This window comes from Schistocerca cancellata, chromosome 1, assembly GCF_023864275.1.
Source record: "Schistocerca cancellata isolate TAMUIC-IGC-003103 chromosome 1, iqSchCanc2.1, whole genome shotgun sequence".
In the NCBI taxonomy this organism is placed as follows: Eukaryota; Metazoa; Arthropoda; class Insecta; order Orthoptera; family Acrididae; genus Schistocerca; species Schistocerca cancellata.
Window position 1 is genome coordinate 511,218,932 of NC_064626.1, and position 25,854 is coordinate 511,244,785.

A 25,854-nucleotide genomic window follows, 5' to 3' on the forward strand; every position below is an offset into this window, starting at 1 on the left:
ATTAAAATGTATTTCGTGTCAGCATATGCAGAATGCTCTCTCCTGGGCTAGGAGATATAATTCTTCTAAATGTGATTAGCATCCATTTAAGATCCACTGCACACTCTCTATGGGAGCCACTGATTAGTAAGGGTTGTCGTCATCCTTCTCCCTCAGTGGTGGTGATTTATCTGAGGGGTCAGGGATAATATTAGACAGTGCTCAGCTTTCCAGTTCCTCCATGTGAATACCCGTACTCTTGGCCACCAAAGGAGAGTTCTCACTGATCCAATGGTTGCTGCCCCATTTTTTGATTTCGAAGAACTTTTTGTGTGATGTTTTTCTTTACTTATGGTAGGAGTCTAGAGGATGGCTTAGTGGGCCTCTGATAGTGTGAGGTGATATGCGGGCAAGGTTCCTTTCCTTTTTACAAACCTTCACTTCCCACTCAATACTTGGTGATCCTCAAAGAAGTTTTTTCATTTAGGGATAAGTGTAGAATAGTCATCCGATTCTTGAGCTGAGTCTCTGCTATTTCCACATGTTCCCCTCCCATTACAAGCTATAGTGGTATGACCAAGTCTTTGACATTTGAAGCATCACATACCGTTGGAAACAAATGGTCAAACCTTAAGATGGATATAGCCTACAAGAATACGTTCATATAATTCTGGAGTATTAGAGGTTAGAGTAAATGTCGTCGTTCTTTTCCAAGGTGCCATTGACTCTGCTCATATAGTTTTGCAGTATCTGTAACACCCATGGCTTTCCCTTCTTCATATTATTCCTCAGTTTCCATCTCCATTATACTGGAGCAGTTAACCACATCTTTACAGAAGTTAAGGGTGCTATGCATCAAAGTTCCCTCTGCTCACTCGATTATAATGGAAGTCTAATGGCACACTGGTCTACCAACCTAGCCAGTGGAGCTCCCTGGGAAAAACACAGCCTCCTTTTGTAAACTGAGCTCACTCCATAGTGATCGCATGAGCCACTAGGGAAACAAATGTTAACCCCAGGCAGACCTCCATATGCCTTAGTGGGGCTTATACAATTGGGGGCAGCAGGTGCCCTCTGTTTTGCCTCGACAGCCATTCACACCATCAGCATGTAACACACCTTGGTGTTGAAATTTTTTATGGAGGCATGTAGTTTCCTCCTATCCAAGCCGGTGGTAGCAAAAACTCACAATGTTCCATCTCTGCACCTAACGATGGCCCTTAAAGTGATCCCCAAATTTATGGTAGAAGTGGTCAGGCAGTGCTGGTATGTCACCAGCCTGGGAAACTCAGGGTCGCTGTGCCAATACCAACCTATGCTGGTGGAGCTCTCTGGGAAAAATATAGCCCTCTCTTTCCGAAGTTGTGAGAAACTCTTCATAAGGCCTCTCTGCTGAAGCCTGTCTGAGTTAAGTGGCCCTGCTAATAGTTATGCCACCTCAGTGTCACTCATGCATGCAAACTCTCTCACCCAGCACTGAAGACGCTACAGTAAGGTGGTGTCCCCTACAAGGCAATTTGACTCAGACATGGGGATGAATATCTCCTCTCAGCATTCTGACCATGATACCCACATCGCCATGATGCACATAAGGCTGGACATTCCCAGTTCCTCTCACCAGTCAACATGATTAAGTGCCAGTACAATGACCATACCACCATTTCCCATTCCAAAACGTTGTTGATGATGCTTCCATGCACATGCCAATTTCAGGGGGAGATATCTTCAATAATGGCTCTGTGATACTGAAACCCTGCCTGAGTGCATGTAACTAGACCTAGGCTAGGAGGAGCAGTTACAGTCCCCAGAGCTGTCACATGGGACTCAGTGGTGTATTTGCTTCATTATCATCTCATTGTCACAATGCACTATTCGTTCTTGGTCTCCATTTTTGCTATACCTCAGGTTTTATCTCTCCAGATTACTCACTGGGACTATGTTTACCTATAGTGCCATCTCCACTTGTCTGTTTGCTCATTGTTGGTCCCTTCTGCTAGCACATGATGATTTGCTGTAGATGGCCCCAGATCAGTCATGCCAGCCCCCCCCCCTGCCCTCCCCTCTTGCCCCCTCCCCTTCCATGACATTTGATCAAACCTTGATAACAATAGTTTGGGCAAAAATAAAATTATTTTTAATATTTACTTCAAAAATAAAAAAATATCTCTCCATTCTTGATAAACAGTATAGTGTGTTTCATGTATGATGCAAGTGCTGCAGCTGACAGCACCAGGAAGGTAGATTGCTGCATTCACTCCAGTCCATTCCTTGAATTTCAGCAGGTGGTGAACTGATTTCACCTGGAATAGGCAAGATACAAATGGACCTGGAAAGAGTCTGAAAAAATTGCTGGGGAATGCAGCACTTAATATTAGTTAGTCAGTAGCATCTGACTAGCAGAGCTGTGCAACCCCTGAGACCTTACTAACTAATGACACTGCATCAACTGACAAATTCAGATGCTGCTGTTTGACATCCGTACTGCAGCTGGTGATTGCAGTGTGTGCCTCTTGAAGAGGTTAATCACGAAACACGCTTTCTTCTGATGAAGGATGATTGCATTTATTAGGGTACATGAACCATTATGTTCTGAAAATAGTTGGTTACATCAAGAGCCTCTGCATAATGTGAAAGCAAGAGTGTGGTGTGTGTAAGCAGTGCAATATGCACTAAGGTACCGATCTTTTTCTGTCAAACCATTACTTCTGACTCATATATGAACAATGTACTTCAACCATTTTCAGGCAACTAACAAAGAGACCCACGGTTATTTGATATAACAAAGAGACCCATGGTTATTTAACACAGTACAATTAAAGCACATGTACACGAAAAATGTGTTTGAGAGTAGTATGAGATGGTTTTGATGATAGCATGTACCCCTATCAGTTCACGCAGAGACTGCAACAGCCACTTGCAATACTGACATTGAGCAAGACTATCTTTGTTTGTTACTTGCTTCACTATCATTACTTAGTAAGGCTTTAATTTAAGTTTGTGTACAGCTGTGCGACCAGATCCTACTGAAACATCAGAATGAGGTACTAAAAGTCAGAAGAATTTTCTTGGACTTCTTTTTACGGTCACTGTTAATTCATTTAGTTCAGTCAAGCCTGATTTGTCAACGTCAGCATCCAAGGCTTAGACTGGAGCATACATTGCGACTGAAGCCAACATTCCTGGTTGTTTCTCACTCTATGCCAGACATCTGTTTGCATAATGCATGAAACACCCTAAGTGATACAGTTAAAATAGACTCTGAATAAAAGGACATGAAAGCAGTTAACATGAACCATACAAGATGAATACAAAAGATAGCAATTTATAAGGGTCACCTTTTATATCTTAATGACCCATTCAGTGTGATGATAGATTCCATCTGGTTCCATTTATTCTGCCCATTACTGAAGCTGTTAAAATGGCAATAACACCTGCACTACTGTGTACCCCAAAGCTGTATCATCATATCATAACACACTTACTGCAAGTGAATTGTGCATTACCTTCATATATGTGAATGATGTTTGGATGCTGCACAGATGACATAATCTGAATTTCTCTTCGTATCCTTACCAAGTCTGCTTCTGTCTCTATCTTCGCCTTTTTAATAGTTTTTATGGCAACCTGCAAAGGGAAACAAAATAATCAAATTACATTAGTATCAGTGGCAGCAGGAAGCAAAAAATGGAGGACTAACTGTATGGTACACAAGGCTGTAATTAAATCAGACAAAGGAAAATCCAGGATTGAATGTAACAATATTATGAGAAGGAAAGTTGGTACACACCATTTAGTGTAGATGCTGAGTTGCAGATAGGCACAACAAAAAAACTCTTCATCAGCAACACACACACACACACACACACACACACACACACACACACACACACACACACACACACACGTGGGCACGCACGCGCACACACACACTCACTCACTCATGCCAATACAATCCACACACATGACTGCAATCTCAGGCAACTGAAACCACACTGCGAGCAGCAGCGTCAGTGCATGATGGGAGTAGCGACTGAGTGGGGTTAACGAACCTTTGGGAGTGGCATCTGAGTGGGGTTAATGAACCTTTGTTAGTCACTGTCCTCACCCATCCAGCCCCTTCCCTGTTCCCATTCCAGCACTACACAGCCGTCATCCCACCACCACACTCAGTCTTTTTATTTCTCTCCTTTTCCACTAATTCCCCTCTCCACCTCTCCCCTGCACTCAGTCTAACCTGCAGCATTTTACTGCCCACCACCCCCACCATAATATCCCTCCCTCTCCCTGCTCCAGCTTCCTTACCCCAATCCAGTTGCCACTCCCATCACGCACTGGTGCTGCTGCTCACAGTTTGGTTCTAGTAGCCTGAGACTGCATTTGTGTGTGTGTGTGTGTGTGTGTGTGTGTGTGTGTGTGTGTGTGTGTGTGTGTGTGTGTTTCCACGCACGCGCACGTATGTCTGTCTATTGTTGATGAAGGCCTTAACGGCCAAAAGCTATAATTTTGAGAGTCGCTTGTTGTGCCTATCTGCGACTCAGCATCTCTGCTATGTGGTGAGTAGAAACTTTCTTTCTCATAATTTGGCTACAATTAATGATTCTCTTTCCATTAATTTGAGTTGCTCAGATATTCTGTTCATATATTACATTTCAATAGCTCTAACACAGAGAAAACATTATAAATCTGTCCAATATTGGTTTAATTGATGTACACATTTACTAAGCTATTTTATATACAAAACTAGTCCTTCCTCCTCCTACTTCACAGATACCCCTTCATGTGGGTTTTGAATGGCGTACCACCTAGCCCTCATCAAGTCGAACAACAGTTAACAGTTAATCTCTACAACTGTTGGAAACCTAAATAATGAAACTAGCCATTTCAAAAGTTACCATTTGCCACTTGAAACAGAAAAAAAAATTATACAACAAGTATCTGGCAACTACACAACACAAGAATTAAATGTTTCAAAAACTAAAATGCAACTTCAAGAAAAATAACTTATCTATACATGATGGTAGGACTTTACAAGGAATCTCAATTTGGTCATCCTAATGCAGATTTCTGTCTCTTAAACACTCCAGTCATAAGACAGGAGCATCAGAAACACACTGAAAACACTGCGGACTCAGTGGAAACATACATCCTAGTAGAATTGGTCCAACAAGAGTATGTATTTATGTATAGCCTACTATTTTACTTACTAATTAAAATGCTCACAAGGTGACATTAATCAAAACGGGGATGCAATGGGATGGGGGAGATGCCACGTCAAGGTGTGACTACAGAAAGGAAAAAAATGTAAACAATCTTTTACAATGCTTGCATCAGCTGTTAATGTGAGAAGTACAGCATTAACTGTCTTACATTGATGAGCCAAATAAATTGGTACACCTGTCTAATATCATGTAGAGCCCCCGCGAGCAGGCAGAAGTGTCACAACACAACATGGCATGGACTCGACTAATGTCTGAAGTAGTGCTGGAAGAAACTGATACCACGAATCCTGTAGGGCTGTGTAGTGATTCGAGAATTTCTGTGTAAATTCTACAACCATTCAGTCTCCTACCACCTCAAACACACGATATTCTGGATATGAATGTGGGATAGTAGAATCCTACCTACTGCATGTCACATGTTTGTGTGTGCAGGTTTAAAATCAGTCACGGGAAGAAAGTAGATGCAGCGGACGAACGGCATCGACAAGTACCTGTAGGGCAATCCATAGATGTTTTAGTAAGTGTGTAAGGAAGAACCATGGAGTTTATATGCAGCTCTGTGCTTATTGTGTCATTGTCTATTGTTATTAAAACAAGGAAAGTTGAAACAGAACTCTTAAAAAACTCGACGTAACCTTGCTATAGGCAAGATTTATTTTCTGATTCCTGTTAAGAAAGGTAATGGTATCTAGGCCAACTTTCTTTTAACTGTGATTCAACTGGTTTCTGACGTTCGGCTGTACGAGAGACTTACATATTTATGTGGAAAGTGAGAGTTTTGTTGTGTATGAATGTCAAATACATCGTCAACTGACGAAAAGTAAAGTTTGTATGTCTACTTATTTCATAAGTAGAAAGAGTCTAAAAACAGGCAGATAATGTAGAAAGAAATTTCAAAGAGAAAATAGCTAACTCTGATATTATAAATGTAATTAATTTGGAGGAACAATTTGGAGAAATTGTAGATCGAAAGGTTACAGAGAGAATAACATCCGGAAACGTATCACCTACGAGGGCTATGCGGAAAGTTCTTAGCAGAATGTGTGAAAAAAAATTTATTTGCAAAAAAAAACGTTTACAACTTTTCAAAATACTCTCCATTAGCATATATACATTTTTCCATTCTCTGAAACCACTTAGAAAATGTGTCAGTCCAAGCTTCTTTTGGGATGTCACTTAGTGCACTCTCGTATGCTGCAATGGCCTCTTCATCTGATGAAAACTGCTGCCCTCGAATTTTTTCCTTAGTCTTAGGGAACAGAAAGAATTCACAGGGGGCCAAGTCAGGTGAATAAGGGGGGATGGGGTACCGTAACACTCGCACTTTTTCCTTCTCCAGAAAGTCCATTGTTCTGGCAGCCATGTGCGCAGATGCATTGTCGTGATGCAGCAGAAGGTGCCCACTCTTGGACTTTGGATGCTGTGACTTCCATGTGGCGATGACTGAACGATGTGTGTCCAAGGTCACAGAGGTGAAATGCCTGATCTTTGTGAAAAAAGTTGCCATCATCTTTTTTCCAGAGCTCCGACTATGTCGAACTTCTATGGGTGGTTCCTCACCTGGAAAGCACCACACAGAAGACTGTCTCTTCGTTTCAGGGTCATAATAGTAGACCCACGTTTCATCACCTGTGGCGATATTGTAGGTGTCTTGGGACTTCCCTCCATTGAATTTTTCAAGCATGAAACAACACCAGTCCACTCTCGCCTCCTTTTGGCTTTCTGTCAGGGAATGTGGCACACAACGGGCACATCTCTTAGTAAGGCCTAAGTGACTATGAACGATGGTCTGTGCTGCTGTTGATCCAATATTTGAGGTCCCCTTAATGTCGCAAAATGTAAGATATGGATCTTCTTTGATCATTTTCCTCACAGCATCAATGTTTTCAGGAGTCACAGCTGTTGCTGGCCGGCTGGGACGAGGTTCATCTTCAATTGAAGGCCAACCCCTCGAAAACTCACGAAACCAATTTCCAACTGTGGCCCTAGAAGGGGAAGCTTCACCAAAAACACGCAGCAAAGAAGTATGGCATTCTTCGGCACATAAACCCTTTTTATAATCGTACAAAATCATGGGGCGAAAGTCGCGGCACGACAGCTCCATCCTGCACCGTCTCTGACTCAGCACTGCCTGTGCTTTCTTACCGTGCTGTGGGGGGGGATCACCACTAGCCAGGGGCTGCGCGCGCATGTCCCAAGGTCGAAAAACATCACTCTTTCAAATGAAAACAACCCCATTGTCCTCCGCCTTATGGTTTACGGGCTGCTAAAAACTTTTGGCATAGCCCTCGTATTCCTTCTTCCGAACTCAATACCAGGAAGGGTATGGACGACCTGTGAAGCGAAATTAAGCTTATCCAAGATAAAAATAGAAAAAAGGGTAACTTCACCTAATGTTGTATTAACCACTGAAGTGGTGACTGATTTGCAATGGGGAGCTAATTCAGGGTTATCTAGACAATTTCCTAAATTTAAGCTGGACGGAGAGGTACATTCAACCCATTTCTTAAAAATATTTAACCAAACTTTATCAAAAACTTGGGAAGACTCCAAGAAGATCGAATTTGCTGTGGGGGACCTTCTAGGGAAAGCCTTAGAATGGAGAACAGTAAATATTGAGAATTTTTCCTCTTGGGGAGACTTTCAAATGAAATTTAAAGAGAAGTACTGGTCTGCCAGTGCTCAAGAAAAGTTAATATCAGATCTATGGGACTCAAAATGTTATAATAATACATGGGGTACTATAAGGAAATATTACGATTGGCATCTAACACAAGAAAAAAAAGGGGGGAGAAATACAATGTAAAGGATGTAAACTTGTATATCCCCTATGGATGTTAACATTCTGAGTTAAAGGGTGGTGTAACGACCGTCGGATCCCGAGTTGTTTTCAGTGTTTTTTTACAAAACTATTTTCCTGCACTGAATTCCTTTAAAATCTAGAACTATTCTGTAGTCTTAATGCTTAGAAAACTGGATATGACTATAAAATAGAGAACAACTTAAGAGAATCACAGAAAAAAGTGATATCTAGACAAAATAAACTGAATAGAGTATTATATTTGTGGAAAATATAATATGATGTGATTAGCTGAACAACTGTTATACCGTAGTGTATAGATTTTCTATTTTGTATAGAGCATTTTATACCTTTTATGAGATGTGATATAGATGGGAGGGTCATGACGTGAGGACTGCCAGGTGTTGTTGAGGAAAACGTTTGTACATATGGAAATATGCACCTACATATAGGAAGCTATGACAGTTCTACATCAAATGTACATAAGAAGAGGTGCGCGTAAATGAGAACAGTGACAGTTCTAAATAGAGATTAGAATAGGCACAATGAACTCATGCGCAAAGAGAGACAAAAGCATGTAAGTTTATGGAATGAAAACACTAAATAATGACCAACTATAAAGAAGTAATGAGTAATGGATAAATAAGAAAGAGGCGTGAGCAAAGAAAGAAAATGAAAGTAGAAGAGGAATTAGTCATGTTGATCATTAAGAAACGTCAGTGTAATAAATACACTGATGAATTGAGGGATAGTGGGACATAAATAGTATATGTAGACATAGAATCTATTGAAAATATAGTAGTTGATAAGTAGAGGAGGGCTCTGGGGAGTAAATGATATACAGTATTAAAGAATGAATGCAAAGTTTAAGATAGATTTATATCTTTACCAGAAGATACTTAATTATGGCACACATAGAAATGTATACTAGGGTAATGAACCGTGAGACCTGCTCAGAAAGGATAAGGGGGGCGTACCCGGTATTCACTAAGTATAAAGGGCAGGCGTACCTACGTGGAGATAGGACGATCTGTGGTCTAAAGAACTAAAGAATAGGGATATTTTGTAAGGGGCGTACCTACCAGAATGGAAAGAGGAAGTGGTCTCATAAGATCAACCCACAAGCAAGGAATAGGTGCTGATCCTAGGAGTAGGGGACAGTATCGTGACAAAAGTCACAAGTTTTATAGCGATTATTCTGGGAAGTGTGAATTCTATGAACGACTATCATTATTAGGTATCATCGAAACAAATGAGTGTCAAAAGAACATTTTCATTTTGTCCAGAGTTCCTCCAAGCTACAAATACTAGGAAAAAGGTAGTACAAAAGATAAGAATAGAAAACAGATTACTCATGTGTCATAAACACCTTGAGAGAGAGAGAGAGAGAGAGAGAGAGAGAGAGAGAGAGAAGGGGAGGGTCCTTACAATTCCTACATATTAGTAAAGCTGACTAAAATCATGAGTAAATGATCATGTCTTAGTAACCAAGTAAAATAAGAAAAGAGTAGAAAAACAATGAGCAAGAGATTGTTCAAGAGACGACAGAGAACCATAATTCAAAGGAAAGTTGTGTCTGTGTGTGTGTGTGTGTGTGTGTGTGTGTGTGTGTGTGTGTGTGTGTGTGTGTGTGTGAGCGCGCGCGCGCGCGCACGCACGTGTGCGTGTGTTGTTATGAGTGATATTATTTGCATAATGATTATGTATAAAATATCGCATGTTCAATCTTCGGGGGAGCGGGGGGATGGCATGTAGTGATTTGAGAATTTCTGTGCGAATTCTAGAACAACTCAGCCTCCTACTGCCTCAAACACACGATATTCTGGATATGAGCGTGGGCTGTTGGATCCTACCTACTGTGCGTCACATGTTTGTGTGTGCGGGTTTAAAATCTGTCTGCGGGAAGAAAGTAGACATGGCAGACGAACAGCACCGACTAGTGCCTGTCGGGCAATCCATAGATGTTTTAGTGAGTGTGAAAGAAAGAACCCTGGAGTTTATATGCAGCTCTGTGCTTATTGTGTCACTGACTATTGTTATTAAAACAAGGACAGTTGAAAAAGAACTCTTGACGTAACCTTGCTATAGACAAAGACTTATTTTCTGATTCATGTTAAGAAAAGTTATGGTACCTACGCCAACTTTGTTTTAACTGTAACTCAATTGGTTTCTGATGTTCAGCTATAAGAGAGACTTACAGAATGTTACATATTTATGTGGAAAGTGAGAGTTTTATTGTGTACGAAAGTCAAATACATTGTTAATTGACGAAAAGTAAAGTTTGTATGTCTACTTATTTCATAAGTAGAAAGAGTCTAAAAATTCCTGTACCTAACGTTATTTGACGGAGAAGAAGTCAAGAAGATTTCCAGCAGCCGGGTAGCCAGTAAAGAAGAATGGCTAAAAGTTCCAAGTAAGTCACCTCATAAATAAGTGGAAGGTGGTTTGGGGGAATAAAGCGATTTAACGCAGATCCACACTCACACTTTAAGTCATTAGAATGTTAGAGCTGTCCATAAATCCATAAGAGTACGAAGGTGTGGAAATCTATTCTGAACAGCACTTTGCAAGGCATCTCAAATATGCTCAATAATGTTCATGTCTGGGGAGTTTGGTAGTCAGCGGAAGTTTTAAAATTCAGAAGAGTGTTCCTGGAGGCACTCTGTAGTAATTCTGGACGGGTGGGGTGTCACATTGTCCTGCTGGAATTGCCCAACTCCGTCAGAATGCACAATGGACATGGATAGATGCAGGTGATCAGACAGGATGCTTACAAATGTGTCACCTGTCACAGTCGTATCTAGACATGTCACGGGTCCCATGTCACTCCAATTGCACATGCCCCACACCATTATAGAGCCTCCACCAGCTTGAACAGTCCCCTGCTGACATGCAGGACCCATGGATTCATGAGACTGCCTCCATACCTGCACATGTCGATCCACTGGATACAATTTGAAACAAGACTCATCCGACCAAGCAACATGTTTCCAGTCACCAACAGCCCGACATTGGTGTTGACGGACCCAGGCAAAGCGTATAGCTTTGTATCACACAGTCATCAAGGGTACAAGAGTGGGCCTTTGGCTCCAGAAGCCCATATCGATATTATTTCATTGAATAGTTAGCACGCTGACACTTGTTAATGGCTCAGCATCGAAATTTGCAGAAGGGTTGCACTTCGGTCACGCTGAATGATTCTCTTCAGTGGTCATTGGTGCTGTTCTTGCAGGATCTTTTTCTGGCCGCAAATATGTCAGAGACTTGATGTTTTACCGAATTCCTGATATTCATGGTACATTCGTGAAATGGTCGTACAGGAAAATCCCTACTTCATCTCTACTTGAGAGATGCTGTGTCCCATCAAACTCACTTGAATCTTGATAACGTACCATTTGCAGCAGCAGTAACTGATCTAACAACTGTGCCAGACACTTGCTGTCTTATATACTCTAGGTGTTTCAGACCACAGTGCCATATTCTGCCTGTTTACGTATCTCTGTATTTGAATACACATGCCTACACCAGTTTCTTTGGGACTTCAGTTTATAATGGGCACCAAATAAGCAAAATAAAAGTAAATACATAACCCAAAATGTCAAAGTTACATTCTAATCTTAAGAGCAATTGAGTCTGAAGTGGAAGGAGAAAGAAGTGGCAGGAGAAAGAAGAAGAAATACGAAACCGCCCTTTGAAGGTAGACCATCCACTCTGCAAGTACTTTCCCATTCTGTCATAAGCTCAAAAATTATCCAGAACACTTATTCAGACTGTTATGAATGTCACAACAATTTTTCAGAGTTTTTAAAAAGTATTATTAGGCCAGAATAGTTAAAAGATATTCAACCCACCATTATTAACATAATTTCTCAGGAAGAGCAATTTGTAGGCCAACTCACTCTGAGGTAATATTTTTATTCAGTTTGTATCATCTACATCTAATCCGTGTACTACATCTGAGACCTATAGATATTCATGCCGATATAATTTTCAACAATTGTTACGTCTCATGTTATCCATCATGAAGAGCTCTTGATGATCTGTATGACAGGAGTCTCAGAGAGCTTTGCATCCAAAATAGGCTGCAAGAAAATGCCTGAGGCATCATTCTTTAAATTATGTCATAAGCTCAGAACAAAGATTATCATCTATGTATTGTGGTTTCATTAGTAGGATACTGTGAAAATGCATCCAGACTAGAAAGGATGCTACTTACAAAACACCATCTTAGAATATTGCTTAAGTCTGTGGCATCCCTATAAAATAGGACTATTAGGGGATACTTAGTGTCTGAAAAGAAGGGCAGCATCAATAGTCTTATTTATTTGATCCACTAAACAGCATCACAGCAACACAAAAAGAACCTGACCAGTCACGTGTTTGAAATAGAAGCAAACTATTTCTTCTTCTAAGATTTAAAAGTTTCATGTACCAATATCAAGTGAGGAATCTAGGACTATACAACGGCCTCCTGCATAATTCTCCTGCAGTGATCAGAAAGACAAGATTAAACTCATTACAGCAGACACAATGGCACTAAAGAAGTCATTTTTCTTATGCTCCATGTGCAAGTGGAACGGTAAGAAATCTCAGTATGTGGTGCAATGGGAAGTACCCTCAGCCAAGCACTACAGAATAGTCTGAAGAGTACAGAAGTAAATAGATATGTAGAAGTTGAAGTATGGTGCACAAGAAACTGCACAACCAGAAACAGTCAAACATGGCACTGCCAGAGTGACCTAGCAGTCAGTGGCTCAAGTTTCAGGACATAAAGTGACGGTCACAGCATAAAAACAACCAGCTTGATATCATAGCCCTGTGACGATTGTAGTGTGCAGTGTTGTGAGCAGTGATGGTGCAGGTTAAATGGGCCAGTAACACATAGTTGGTTTGATACATCATTGCCGGGTCTTGGTGGCAAGCAGAGAGCAGCAAGGTGGCAGCATAAATTCAACCTAAGGGACTTTGACAAAAAGCAGATTATTATAGCCCATCACCTGGGAACTAGTACCTTGGAAACAGTGAAGCTGGTTGGCAGTTTGTGTGTTACTGTTATTAGTATCTGTGGGAAGTGGTTGAAGGATGGTGAAAACGTGAGTAGGCAACAGGGTGTTGGATGGCCTCTCCTCATCACAGGACAAGATGGTCGGAGGCTTGCTCGCTCTGCGGAGAGAGAGGTCATGACCTGTGGCAGATCTGATGACACAGTACACTGCTGACACAGGCACAAGTGTTTCCACCGTTCAATGCACAATGCCAAGTAGGGTTCCACAGCAGATGACCCCTGTGTGTTCCCACGCTGACCCAATGATATCATCAATTACAATCACAGTGAGCATTGGATCATTGAAATTGGACTCTGGATAAATGGAAATGTGCCATCTGTTCGTGTGAATGGTGTTTCTTCATACAATAGATTGATAGTTGTGATAGAATATGCTGTCATCTATGAAGTGGCTGCATAAAACGTGTGCCGTGCCTTGGACGCAGGCTGGTCAAGGCACTTTTATTATGTTACTGAGGACATTCACATGGGCTTCAATGGGACCTACAGTAGTAATCTATGACATCACAACAGCTGTGGACAATGTGAATTATGTGCAGATCATACAATCACAAGCACACTCCCAACTGTACCTATCTACCCTACACTCTCCCCACCTTGTTCCTTTATGCTTCCATAAGCAGCACTTTACTGTCCCCCACCTCTAGCCTGCAATCGATCCCCCTACCTGCCCCAACCTCTTCTTTACCCCCACCACCCAGACCGCTTCTCCCATCATGCACTGATGTTCGTTGTCTAGCCTCAGCAGCCAGAGACAGTGGTCGCGCCAGAGACAGTGGTCGCGTGCGCGCGCGCGCGCGTGTGTGTGTGTGTGTGTGTGTGTTTGTTTGTTTGTTTCATCCGATACGGAAGAAGGCCTAAGGTGAGTCACAATCTATTTTTTTTCATATTGCTGACCATGCTTAATGTCTTCCCTGATGGTGATGACATCTTCAGTGACAACTGTGTGTGTCACAAGATCAGAATCCCACTACTTCCGCAAGGCCATATCAATTCCCAAGAGAATGACCACCTTTCAAGAAGTTACTGTGGGATAGAAGAATGTAGCCATGCTATCCCTTCCGTACTATCTGCTTCCTGACTGCGGTATTTATAACGGGGCCAGCCAGTCGTTATCTGACAGCTGGGATATGTTACAATGCCAATCCAGTTTTGGAAACTGCCATGAAGACAACATCACACCTATAATGCAACTGTCAGCACCAACATTGGGCCTCGTGTCCCCAACATAGCTCTCTTTGCCAAAATCCAGCTTCCTTCCATTGTTCTGGGGCTTAAACTCAAGATCACCCCAGACCTGCACCACTGGAGTCTGATGCTGCCAGTCACAGCTGCCCATGCTCTGGTGCAGACTTTGAGGCAGTGGGTTGCTATATCATCTTGACTGTCTTCACCAGGTCAATGGTAAACATCATGGCTGGGTCTGCTACAGGCTTGGTTACACGAGATGTCCTGATACAGCATCAGTGGGCACTGGGTACATGCTGTGGCTATGTACTTGTAACACTCGGTGAGGTCTCAGAGATCAACAGATGTCGCCAGGAAAACTGAATGACTGTAAATGCCATGTCGCACTTGGGTTCAAGGAGCACATCACTGAATCCACGTTAATGTCTTCTTCACTTACTTTGCCAGATCTGAGCCTGATGGAACAGATCTAGGATGCTATAGGCCACAAGCTCTGCAAGCACTAACCATTGGCTGATAATTCAAAGCATTGGTGTGAACTGTACATAGACATCTGGTGCCACATAGCTTCTGAAACCTAGCAATCACTTCTGTACAGCTATCTGAAGGTCGACCAACACACTGTTCAGCAGATATCATAATGTTTTGGCTCATCAATGTACTTGAACCATGTATTTTGCTATTCATCAATTTTGGCATTAGTTCTTTCCTGACATCCTCAATTTTTATACAATATAGCCTACAAATAGGAGTCTACTGTCTTCTGCTCCAATCTGGGAATCTCATCCCTGCATTTTAGATCTATGTTTCATTTCAATATCACAAAGCTGGGAAAACCTTTGTTTTATAGAATTTTACTCATTTTTCTCTTCTATAGCAACTTTTAGTGCCCCACGTGTTGTTGTTGTGGTCTTCAGTCCAGAGACTGGTTTGATGCAGCTCTCCATGCTACTCTATCCTGTGCAAGCTTCTTCATCTCCCAGTACCTACTGCAACCTACATCCTACTGAATCTGCTTAGGGTATTCATCTCTTGGTCTCCCTCTACGATTTTTACCCTCCATGCTGCACTCCAATACTAAATTGGTGATCCCTTGATGCCTCAGGACATGTCCTACCAAAAGATCCCATCTTCTAGTCACATACTGCAGAGCAAATTGCAACCTCAACTTCACTGCTTTGGTCATCCCTTTATGTGGCACTACCCTCAAGGTGTTTGAAGTGCATGACCCGTTCTAATACTTCACAGCTGATGCTGATTTGTAACCAAATGGATCTTGCTAATAAAATACCTTCATCTCAGTTTTTACTGTTAATATTTTGCCTTCACAGACTGTATGTGACAGGCAAACTGATCTCTGCAGGTCATTTTCTGAGGCTGGTATAACTGCCTGGTCATGCGCAAATAAGAAGGTATCATTGTCTTTTGCTGAATTTGCTAAATCTGTGTTACACTTACGATTTACATACTTGGACCATATCATAAATTTCTAGAAACTTTCTGTAAGTTTTTTTAACTTCTATAATATGACTTTGAAACTCTTTGTTAAGAACATGTTTCCCACAGCTCACCTTACAACACTAGTAGTGACCTGGCCGAGCTTCACACAGATAGCTCTAAATATCTAAGGCCAGATGACTTTGATGATGGGCCACTGCATAGAGTTATGATAAAAGAAGACAGGTAACTGAATGTCAGCACTGTCACATAATATAAATTATTTAAGCAGTGTGCGCCTGGAAAGTTCTCATGGCACAAACATTTTCTGTTCCATATGTAATTAGTGTCTTGAGTGGTATCACATGGCAGTAATGAGGCTGTGAGCTACCACACTGGCCAGCCTGCCTGACTGAAATTACCAGTTCAACATTATTACAACCACTTGCAAGTAGCCCAAATGCAGTGTCAGTGTGGTGTGGTCTACATGACCAGAATGGAGTTTGACAAGAGCTATGACCAACTACTGGCCGCCCAACTTCAGTGTGAGCATGAGTTACAGTTTGTGACCCTGTTCTGCATTTCCCAATACAACATTGGTACAAAGCACCCGCTGCCACACAAAATTGGTATGATGCACTCTTTTCATTAAAAATAATGGCCTCCAGAACCCTCTACCATGCAACAATGGTATGAAGAACCCTCTGCTGGGAAACATAGTTATGAAGCACTCTCTGCCACATGACTTTTGTGGCATGCAGCCTCTGCCTCACAATGCTTGTAGGAAGCAGATTCTGCCACACATCAGTACAAAGCACCCTTTGCCACACATCAGTATGAAGCACTCTCCATCACACAACATTGGAATGTACCCATCTCAGCCATACAACACAGTAAAAAGCACCCTCTGCCAAGCAATGTTGGTATGGAGAGCTTTGGTACAAAGCATTCCTCACCAAGTAACCTTGGCACAAAACACTCTCTGCCTTGTAATGCTTGTATCCAGCACTCTCTGGCAAGTAAAAATGGCACAGACCACAAGGTGAGCAACCAAGATTCCAACAAGTCCTGCCATTCACAGTTAGGTGACAATGGCATAATTTTCACAAAGGTGGGAGGCTTTACTTCATATAGTCCAGCCAAATTGCATGAAATATTTATAAATTACAAACCTTCATTGTAAATCAGTCTATATGTTAGTGAAAACAATACCAAAGTCTCTACAGACATTCCTGAGATTAGTCTAAACATACCGACATAGCTGGGAATTTTAACACATACATATTTATAAGGACGAGATAGAAGATAGGTGGAAAGCTAGATAAACATCCTGGGATGATCAATGAATGAAATGTGTATTTTCTAATTATATTACAGTACTAGCACTTCTCTATTATTGTAACATACTGGACACAACATTAACATATGAATAACCTCTGCAGCATCAATTTTGGTCTTTTACAAATAAAGGCTGAAAATAAGAAATCTACAAGAAAACTGATACGAGATGACAGGAACAAAAATTCACACTAAATCAGGACATAAGGTCAGGTTCTATATCCCTCCCTTCTCTGACATTACTTCCTGTCTGCCTTTTTCCTCCCAAACAAGTAATATGATGAGCACGAGTACTACAGGGTAATCATAAAATCCATGACACATTTCAGAAATCGGTACAGATAGATGCAAATGATATGGTTTGTGAAAGATAACTCTCATAGTTTTCTTTTTAGAATGTTCTATGAGTCCACCCTACATTATGCGGCACATGTCTAAACAACAGTCTAATTCTGCCATTACCCAATCCAGCACATCAGGAGTGATGATATGAACTGCTGCTGTGGTGTGGTGACGATGATGATGAGCGTTTGGCGTCATTGGCCGGGAGGCCCCTCGCGGGGCAGGTCCGGCCGCCTTGGCGCAGGTCTTATTACATTCGGCGCCACATTGGGCGACCTGCACGCCGGATGGGGATGAAATGATGATGAACACAACACAACACCCAGTCCCTGAGCGGAGAAAATCTCCGACCCAGCCGGGAATCGAACCCGGGCCCGGAGGACGGCAATCCGCCACGCTGACCACTCAGCTACTGGGGCGGACTGTGGTGTGGTGTCACAGGTCTTCAAGGTTCTGTGGTAGTGGTGGAACAAAAAAACACTTTCCTTCATGTAACCCCACAAGAAAAATATGGCAAAGCATTCAGGCTAACAACCATTGTGGCCACTCAAGTAGTACCATGTGACACATGACAGCCACAACATTGCCTATCCAGCAACATGGCAATATCTCACTCAGGGAATATCTTACACAACTGTGGAAATGTGGAAGGATGCCATCTTCTTGAAAGATGACATCCCTTCTATTAGTTTCAAGCTGTGACATGAGCCACAACTGCAGCTTGTCAAAATAGGTGATGCCACTGTCAGTTCGCAAAGTGAAGAAGAAGGGTCCGCAGACTGTCTTGTTAAACATGGCACAGAAAATGTTGGCTAACTCTGAATCCCGGATGTTTTAGACATTTGCCCGTGGATTCTCTGTCGCGCATGTGTATGTGTTGCATTGGCTGGCGTTTACTGGAATACAAAGAGCGGCTTTGTCATTGAAGATTAATTTGCTTCCAAAGTCATCATTTTCAAGATGGTTCTGCCTATCAATGCAGAACTGCAGGTGGCACAATTTGTCTGCATGGCTTATGGCTTACAAGAGCTGTAATTTGCAGGCTTCACTCTTATTTGCTTGCAATGAATTTTGTACGCTGTTGGCCGAGGGATGTTCAATTCTGCACTTTCTTGATAGGTGGACTTCATGGGACTTTGCAGCATCACTTCCCTTATGTCTGTTCTGACAAGCCTGGTTGGCCCAAATGCTCTGCATCACACAACTATCTTCTCTTAAATTCCTGTAGTAATTCACTATGATGTTGTACACTGGTGGTGTCTGGTGAAATTTGCCATGGAAATCTCTCTGCATACGCACTGCAGACTGGCAACAGCAAGTTCTAGCACACAAAATGCAATTATGGTCAGTGATACCTCTGTCATGGGCTTTTCAAACTAACTTGTTGGTACCACATACAAAATGAATATCTGAATGAGAGCTTGTCTTTCACATAGCTGTATCAACTGTTATGTGATGTTCAGCCACTTACTTATACTGATATTTTAAAATGTTTTGTGAACTTTGTAATTACTCTGTATATTAGGTGTTCTCCTGCAGTGTCTAACCTAATTCTGAAACAATAATAAGTTGGCAATTGCCGGAAAATAATGATCTAACTTCAAAAATTTAAACACATTCAATTTTCCTGAAGCAGTATGTCAGCAAAATTACACCAAAAACGTTACTATACGTTACCTCTTGCCCAGTCTCCTTGTTTATGCCTAGCTGTACTTTTCCATATGTGCCTTGCCCCAGCTTCTTGATTATGTCAAACCTGAAAACAAAGAAGAAAAAAATAAGAGTTTCAGTGGAGTCATATTTTATTCATAACAGGTTTTATGGTATTAACACATATCAATAATGTCAGTTTTGTGTTAATTATTTCTACAAAGAAGTAAGAGTTATGTAGTATATAATGAAGACAGCAAATTCAATATAGAAAACAAAAGTTGCTATTTAGATTACAAAGCACACTCTGCCTCCCACACTGATTCTGCCCTTTTCTTCTCTCTTTCTCCATGTGTCTCAATACTTAATAAAGTTATCTTTCAGATTCAATAACAGATTATTTTTACCACTTATTATTTGGCAGCAAATCTGTTTTTGTGATCCATCCTAGTTTTCCTGGCAGTCACAGTAAAATATAGCACTTCCATTTTAGTCATCACCTGACTCTGTTCAATTTAATCAAGTAGAACATGATCAGTTATACTGAATTGTTTTCATGAACAATTTTTGCTATCTGAGAATTTACTGATGTCTTCCTAGATAAAATGCATTATGTATTAGAAGGAGTATACTGCTGGGAAACTAAAGATGAAGTGTTAATGGGGCTCATACTTAATCACCTCCACATTAAACCATAACATTTCTGTATCTCTCTAAAACATACTTTATTTACAGTTCTATTTTATCTTGCCTGTTTTCAAAGAGTACAATTATGGCAGCTTGCTTTCCAATTATCGTAACACTTTAGGTAGCCCACTGAATTCTCTCTCTGGTTGTATGTAATCTATTAGCTTACCACTCTGTCTTCAGGCCACAAGTGGCACATGGGGACCATCCGACCGCCATGTCATCCTCAGTTGAGGATGTGGATAGGAGGAGTGCGTGGTCAGCACACCGCTCTCTCGGTCATTATGATGGTTTTCTTTGACCGGAGCCCCTACTGTTCAGTGAGTAGCTCCTCAATTGGCATCACGAGGCTGAGTGCACCCCGAAAAATGGCAACAGCGCATGGCGGCTAGATGGTCACCCATCCAAGTGCCGGCCACACCCGACAGCGCTTAACTTCGGTGATCTCACAGGAACCGGTGTTATCCACTGCGGCAAGGCCGTTACCTCCCTCTTGTTTCCTCTTGAATCTTAATCCAAATCTCCTACCTCCTTTCACTACATTCTCTCTCTGTTTGTGTATAGCATGTTAGCTTATAAAAGCATGTAACTATCCACCCTTTTTCCATTGAATCTTAATCCTGTTACCTCCTTTTACTGCCCATGTGCCACTCACACATGCCTTCTGACAATAATGGTCAATAACAAGCTTAACTTAAAATTTTCTCTCAAGTGATTCGCCTTCAGTACATGCAATTTGTCTGTAAACTGCATACATTCAGGTTGTGGTCTCAATGTCATTTTCTCTTGTTCTTTAAAAATTGTGTGCTGATTCACTTGAATTGATTGTTGCATACTGTCAACTTCTAATTCACTGAAAATTGGAGCTGCTCATTGCAATGGTACTTAAAACAGCCAACAGACAATATAAACGTTCAGTGGCAGCTCAGTAGCAATAATATGTAGCCATCTCAGCTCACACAATATGAAATGTCCTTTTAAATGTAAATATTTTGTATGTAATATCACTATTAGCTTTCCTATGCAAGGATTTTGAAGTTTTTAATTATTCATACAAATCTGACAAAATATATCAGGCATTTGAAAGTGAATGAAAGAAAAAGAGAGTCTCAAAGTGGCCATGTAGACTTATTGATCAAGGCATACAAGTATATCCATACTTGAAAGGTAAAGATGCACAAATCCAATTTCCACAGTTTCAACCAACACATTGCTTCATTTGCAGAAGAAGATAACAGTCCTCCTCCAGCCCACAGCTGATTTATGTAGTGTTACACAGACAAGCGCATTTAACACTGCCTAAATGTTCCATGGGCTTTGAAAGTTAGGGAGTATCTTGGTATTTTTTTAAAAAAAACTCATAAATCAAATCCACAGAATTGTACTCTGTTTATCACTCATGCATGGATATTTCCCTAACTCATAATGTATGAACCCTCCAATTTGTTGAAACATGCCCATATGCCAACAGTAATGAGTATCAACAATTATGAAAAGAAGAGATTGCTACTCACTGTAAAAATGAAATGCTGAATTGCAGACACGCACAATGAAAAAAATGTTAGACACCGAGCTTTTTCAGAAAAAAAAAAGTACACACATATTGTCACAAGCAGGCACACAACATCTAATACTTCTGAAATTTACACCACAGAGATAAAAGATTGTTTCTGCCTTCCTTGCATTGTTTAGCATTGTTTACTCATGTTATTTACTACAGCTGTTTGTTAGTAATGAGCTGTAAGTTAAATCTTCTCATCAACTGAAATAAACTGCCATTGTTACCCAACAAATATAAGATACCACTGGCAGTAACAACTAGGAATTATATTAGCAGTGCTACTCAAGAAACTAAATTTCTCTTACATCTAAAAGGTGGTGCCTAAAGAATGTAATGACAAATGAATACCTCTGCTTCAGTTTCCTTCGGTGGTTATGGAGACGCACACCACCAGTGCTCTCCATCCCTCCCATTATGTTGTGGATGCTCGCGTCACTCACGACCATCTTGATGCCTAAAGAAACAAATGTCCATTTAATTGTCTGCCAACAGGTTACCATTCACATAATACTAAGAGGGTAAAAGCACGAAACATGAATGATACCGAACTGACAAATGACTTAAAATTGAAGTCTCTTTTGCCTGACTAGGTTGGACTGTGTTTGGCAGTTCCTGAAAACAGATGACAGTTGAGAAATTTGAGAAAACAACAGGTTTGAGAACACCACTTGAGGTCCCATTACTAATATGTTTATTCAGTATATTTTACACAGTCAATGATGGATAATGAAACTGACGTAACAGTAACTTGAATGGCTGTGATATCTACGTTCTTCCCACAGTGCAGACTAGCGAACAACCGTGGTAAGATAATAGTACAGCAAATTCTACATAGTCATTAAATTAATTTGTAAAAACTAAAAAAAAAATTATGAAGAAGTGAACAATACAACCAGTAGTCATGAATCTGATGATTTTTATTTCCTGGGCGTAAACCATGGCATATTTCTCTGCCTGACAATTTGTCTTCCCCTGTTGCAGACATCATCAGTGGTTATAACGACTCAGAAAGCATTTACAATATCAAATAAGCTCAGCTAGCCGAACTGGTTTGAGATTTTAACTGCTTTATTAGTCGTTGCAGCCTCTCATGATGTCTCCAGCATTGGAAGGCGAAATTTTATCCAGAGAAATATGTTGAAAACTCAAGATTGCAAACAACTGTATTATACTAAAATTTATTATACACAAATACGCCTTGGATCACCGCTTAATGCACATAAAACAAAAATGACAACCACACAAATGCAGACCGTGAAAGCCTGCACTGCATGATAGTACTAGTCACTTTGTTAATTTAAGCAAACTGTTCTGTCCACCAATATTTTTACTCAGATGTATTAAACAGCTACAACAAATTGATCTCATTTCAAACTTGTATTGTGGTTATGTTAAGCGAAATATCTACAGTTCCTTTCTGCCACGGCTACTTCTGTCGGTGACAGGATGACTTGTGTTCTTTCCTGTGTATAACTACATATAATTCCCATGTATAACAATCCCTTGGATCAGCAAAAATTTTGTGCTAAAGAGTGAAATCTAATTACAACTGGATTTCTAACGCTTTCAGAATGATTTCAACAAACAGCGACATTAGTACCGCGCCTCTATTAAGGCTTCAAATTACTCTTTTTAACCATATTTGATACGCAAATCCATGGCTAGTTCCCTCTCTATTAACAGACGTCGCTCCTCTGCATTTAAAAGACCCACGATGAAAAAGTGAAGGAAGGCTGAAGTTTACCGCGCCACGAACACTGAGGTGTTCAGAGATCGGACCACAAACCAATTGGAAAAGGATGATAAAGAATGAACGAGGATACCCCAAACGACGATTGTATGGAATCCAGCTCACTCCGCCCATCCACGGGACCCGCAAGGCAGTAGATACCGGTGCCGTATTTCCTAACTTCCAAAAAGCGTTCAATGCAGTTCCGCACAAAATACGGGAAGTACGAAAATCAGACGAGCTTTGTGACTAGATTGAAGAGTTCATGGAAAACAGAACACAACACGTCATTCTTGGTGGAAAGATATCTTCAGACGTGAATGTAATTTCTGGCAGACCCCAAGGGAGTGTTACGGGATCATGACTGTATGTACCGGTACACCGGGTGTCTCTTCTACGAGACGACAGGTGCATTTTCCTTAGTTTTTCAGCAGATACTTGCAATTCCATTTTTTCGATGTGTAGTTGGAGTCAGCTATAAATATTACTCGCCACGTCTTTCATGCGACGCCCAGTGTCATAGGAAATTAGATTAGATTTACTTTCATTCCAATTGATCCGTAGTGAGGAGGTCCTCCAGGATGTAGAACAAGTCAGAAAAACAATAATACATGACAAATATTTACAACTCAAACAAATAAGCTACTGTACCATTCCACAGGTCCCAAGTGGCATGATCGTCATTTTTTAAATGAACGCTATATGAATCATTTTACAAATACTAATGCACTGAATTTAAAATAAAAGGTAATAAACGTGTAATACATCTACTATATACTTATTTACAATGATCACATTACTGCACTGAACAGGTGCAGAAGTTAGATTGTACTCACACACACACACACACACACACACACACACACACACACACACACACACACACACACACACACTTATTTACAATGAACACATTACTGCACTGAAATTGTGCTACTGAGAAATTCATCAATGGAGTAGGAGTTGGCCACCAATAAATCCTTTAAGCTTCTCTTAAACTGAATTTCATTGGTTGTTAAGTATTTTATGGCTGCTGGCAAGTTATTGAAAATGTGTATTCCTGAACAATGCACACCTTTTTGTACAAGACTAAGTGACTTTAAATCCTTGTAAAGGTTATTCTTTTTTCTAGTATAGATTCCATGAATTGAGCTGTTGGTTTGAAAAAGTGATATATTTTTAATGGCAAATTTCATTACGGAATAAATATATTGGGAAGCAGTAGTTAGTATCCCTAGTCCCCTAAACAGGCTTCTGCAGGATGTTCTTGAGTTCACACCACATATAACTCTTACTACACGTTTTTGTGCCCGGAAAATTTTAGCTTGGCTTGATGAATTGCCCCAAAAAATAATCCCATATGACATTATGGAATGAAACTAAGTATAGTATGCCAGCTTTTTCATTTTTAATATCCCCTATGTCTGACACAATTCGCATTGCAAATAGAGATTTGTTAAGACGCTTCAGTATTTCTGTGGTGTGCTCCTCCCAGTCGGTTTGTTTCCCGCCACAAACAAAATGATTATTAATGCGGAATTTTACGGCTCATTCGTTAGAGAGATCCAAGGTTGGTGTAGTCCGATATTTGTTTTACCGATGTATTAAATATGGACAATAAAACATGAAGAATGACCAGTAGTCTAGCAGCGACAGCACCGCCCAGGCCCACGCTGACTGCTACAGCCAAGCAGCAGCACTGCTCAGTTGCTGTTGGAGTACTCGTTATTCTTCGCGTTTTACTGTCCCTGTTAACTCATACTTAGAACAAATAGACTAATTTGGGACCGCTTTATCGAACAGGCACCTAAAATTCCGCTTTAAAAATTATTTTGTTTGTGACTGGAAACGAACCGACGCTTTCCGTCGACACCGGACGTCGCAAAAAAAAAAAGACGTGATGGACAGTACTTGTTTGGGCTGACTCCAGCTACACATAAAATTGCAAATATCTCCCGAAACACCAGAGAAAATGCAGCTGACGACTCTTAACAGAGACATCCGGTGTATGGCCTAATGGATAAAGTCGAAAGATCTGTGAGATTGTTAGCGACTGATGTTATTGTGTGCAGAAGTTGATCCTCAACGTATATCGGTGCACAGTATCGCGCATAAACAGGATGAAACTCCGTTATTGTATGCTTATACGATTGCCGAACTATCACTGGAAGCAGTCGCGTTCATTAAATATCTGGGAGTATGCGAACGGAGCGATTGAAAGTGAAATGACCACATAAAACTAATCGTACGAAAGGCAAATATCTGACAGATTTATTGGAAGAAAGCCCAAGACGTGTAATCCACCCTCGAACATGACACCGATTTTTTATTTTTATTTCCAGCCTTTACTATCTATCGACAAACTCAGATTTTCTAAATCTTGCATTTGCCTCGATAATGGTACAATACAACTAGGCACGATAGAAGAATAAAAGGCATTTACTGTCCATGAAACGCATCGGACCTTACCGAAATCAAAGAGAAATCGAAAATGCCCAAATGACCGTGCTTGTTTTAAACTATCAATTTTCGTTTCTTGTTAGCCAAAAGTAATACTGAATTACAGTTGTGTAGGCTTCAAAGTGTAACGTTTCATCTTTATATACATGAAGTTTCCTTCTCTTCGTTACGTAGTAAATGATATCATATGCTTATCTATAGCACTAAGCGACTGTCCGGGGGTATGGAATCCAGTCCCATCTCTAGTTCATCTATCTATTAGCTTCCGGCGGCAACAGATATTTAATTTCCCGCACGTACGTAGCGATCGAATTTAAAAGTTTAAATGCTATAATAATCCACTTATTACGAGATATAATCTTCTGTGAAAGGCTCAACACGGTAAAAAAAGAATTACAG

At 40.8% G+C, this 25,854-nt stretch overlaps 1 protein-coding gene across 3 annotated transcripts in view; it reads right to left on the reverse strand.

Moving 5' to 3' along the window:
- LOC126178231 (uncharacterized) overlaps positions 1–25,854 on the reverse strand; it is a 401,103-nt gene that overhangs the window by 196,035 nt on the left and 179,214 nt on the right. For all 3 annotated transcript variants that reach the window (XM_049924516.1, XM_049924517.1, XM_049924515.1), the window contains 3 exons: positions 21,615–21,720; positions 19,046–19,124; positions 3,483–3,603 (listed from right to left, as the gene is read on the reverse strand). In XM_049924516.1, coding sequence (XP_049780473.1) covers positions 3,483–3,603; positions 19,046–19,124; positions 21,615–21,712 — 298 coding nt within the window. In that variant the 5' untranslated portion in view covers positions 21,713–21,720. The remainder of the gene's footprint in view (positions 1–3,482; positions 3,604–19,045; positions 19,125–21,614; positions 21,721–25,854) is intronic.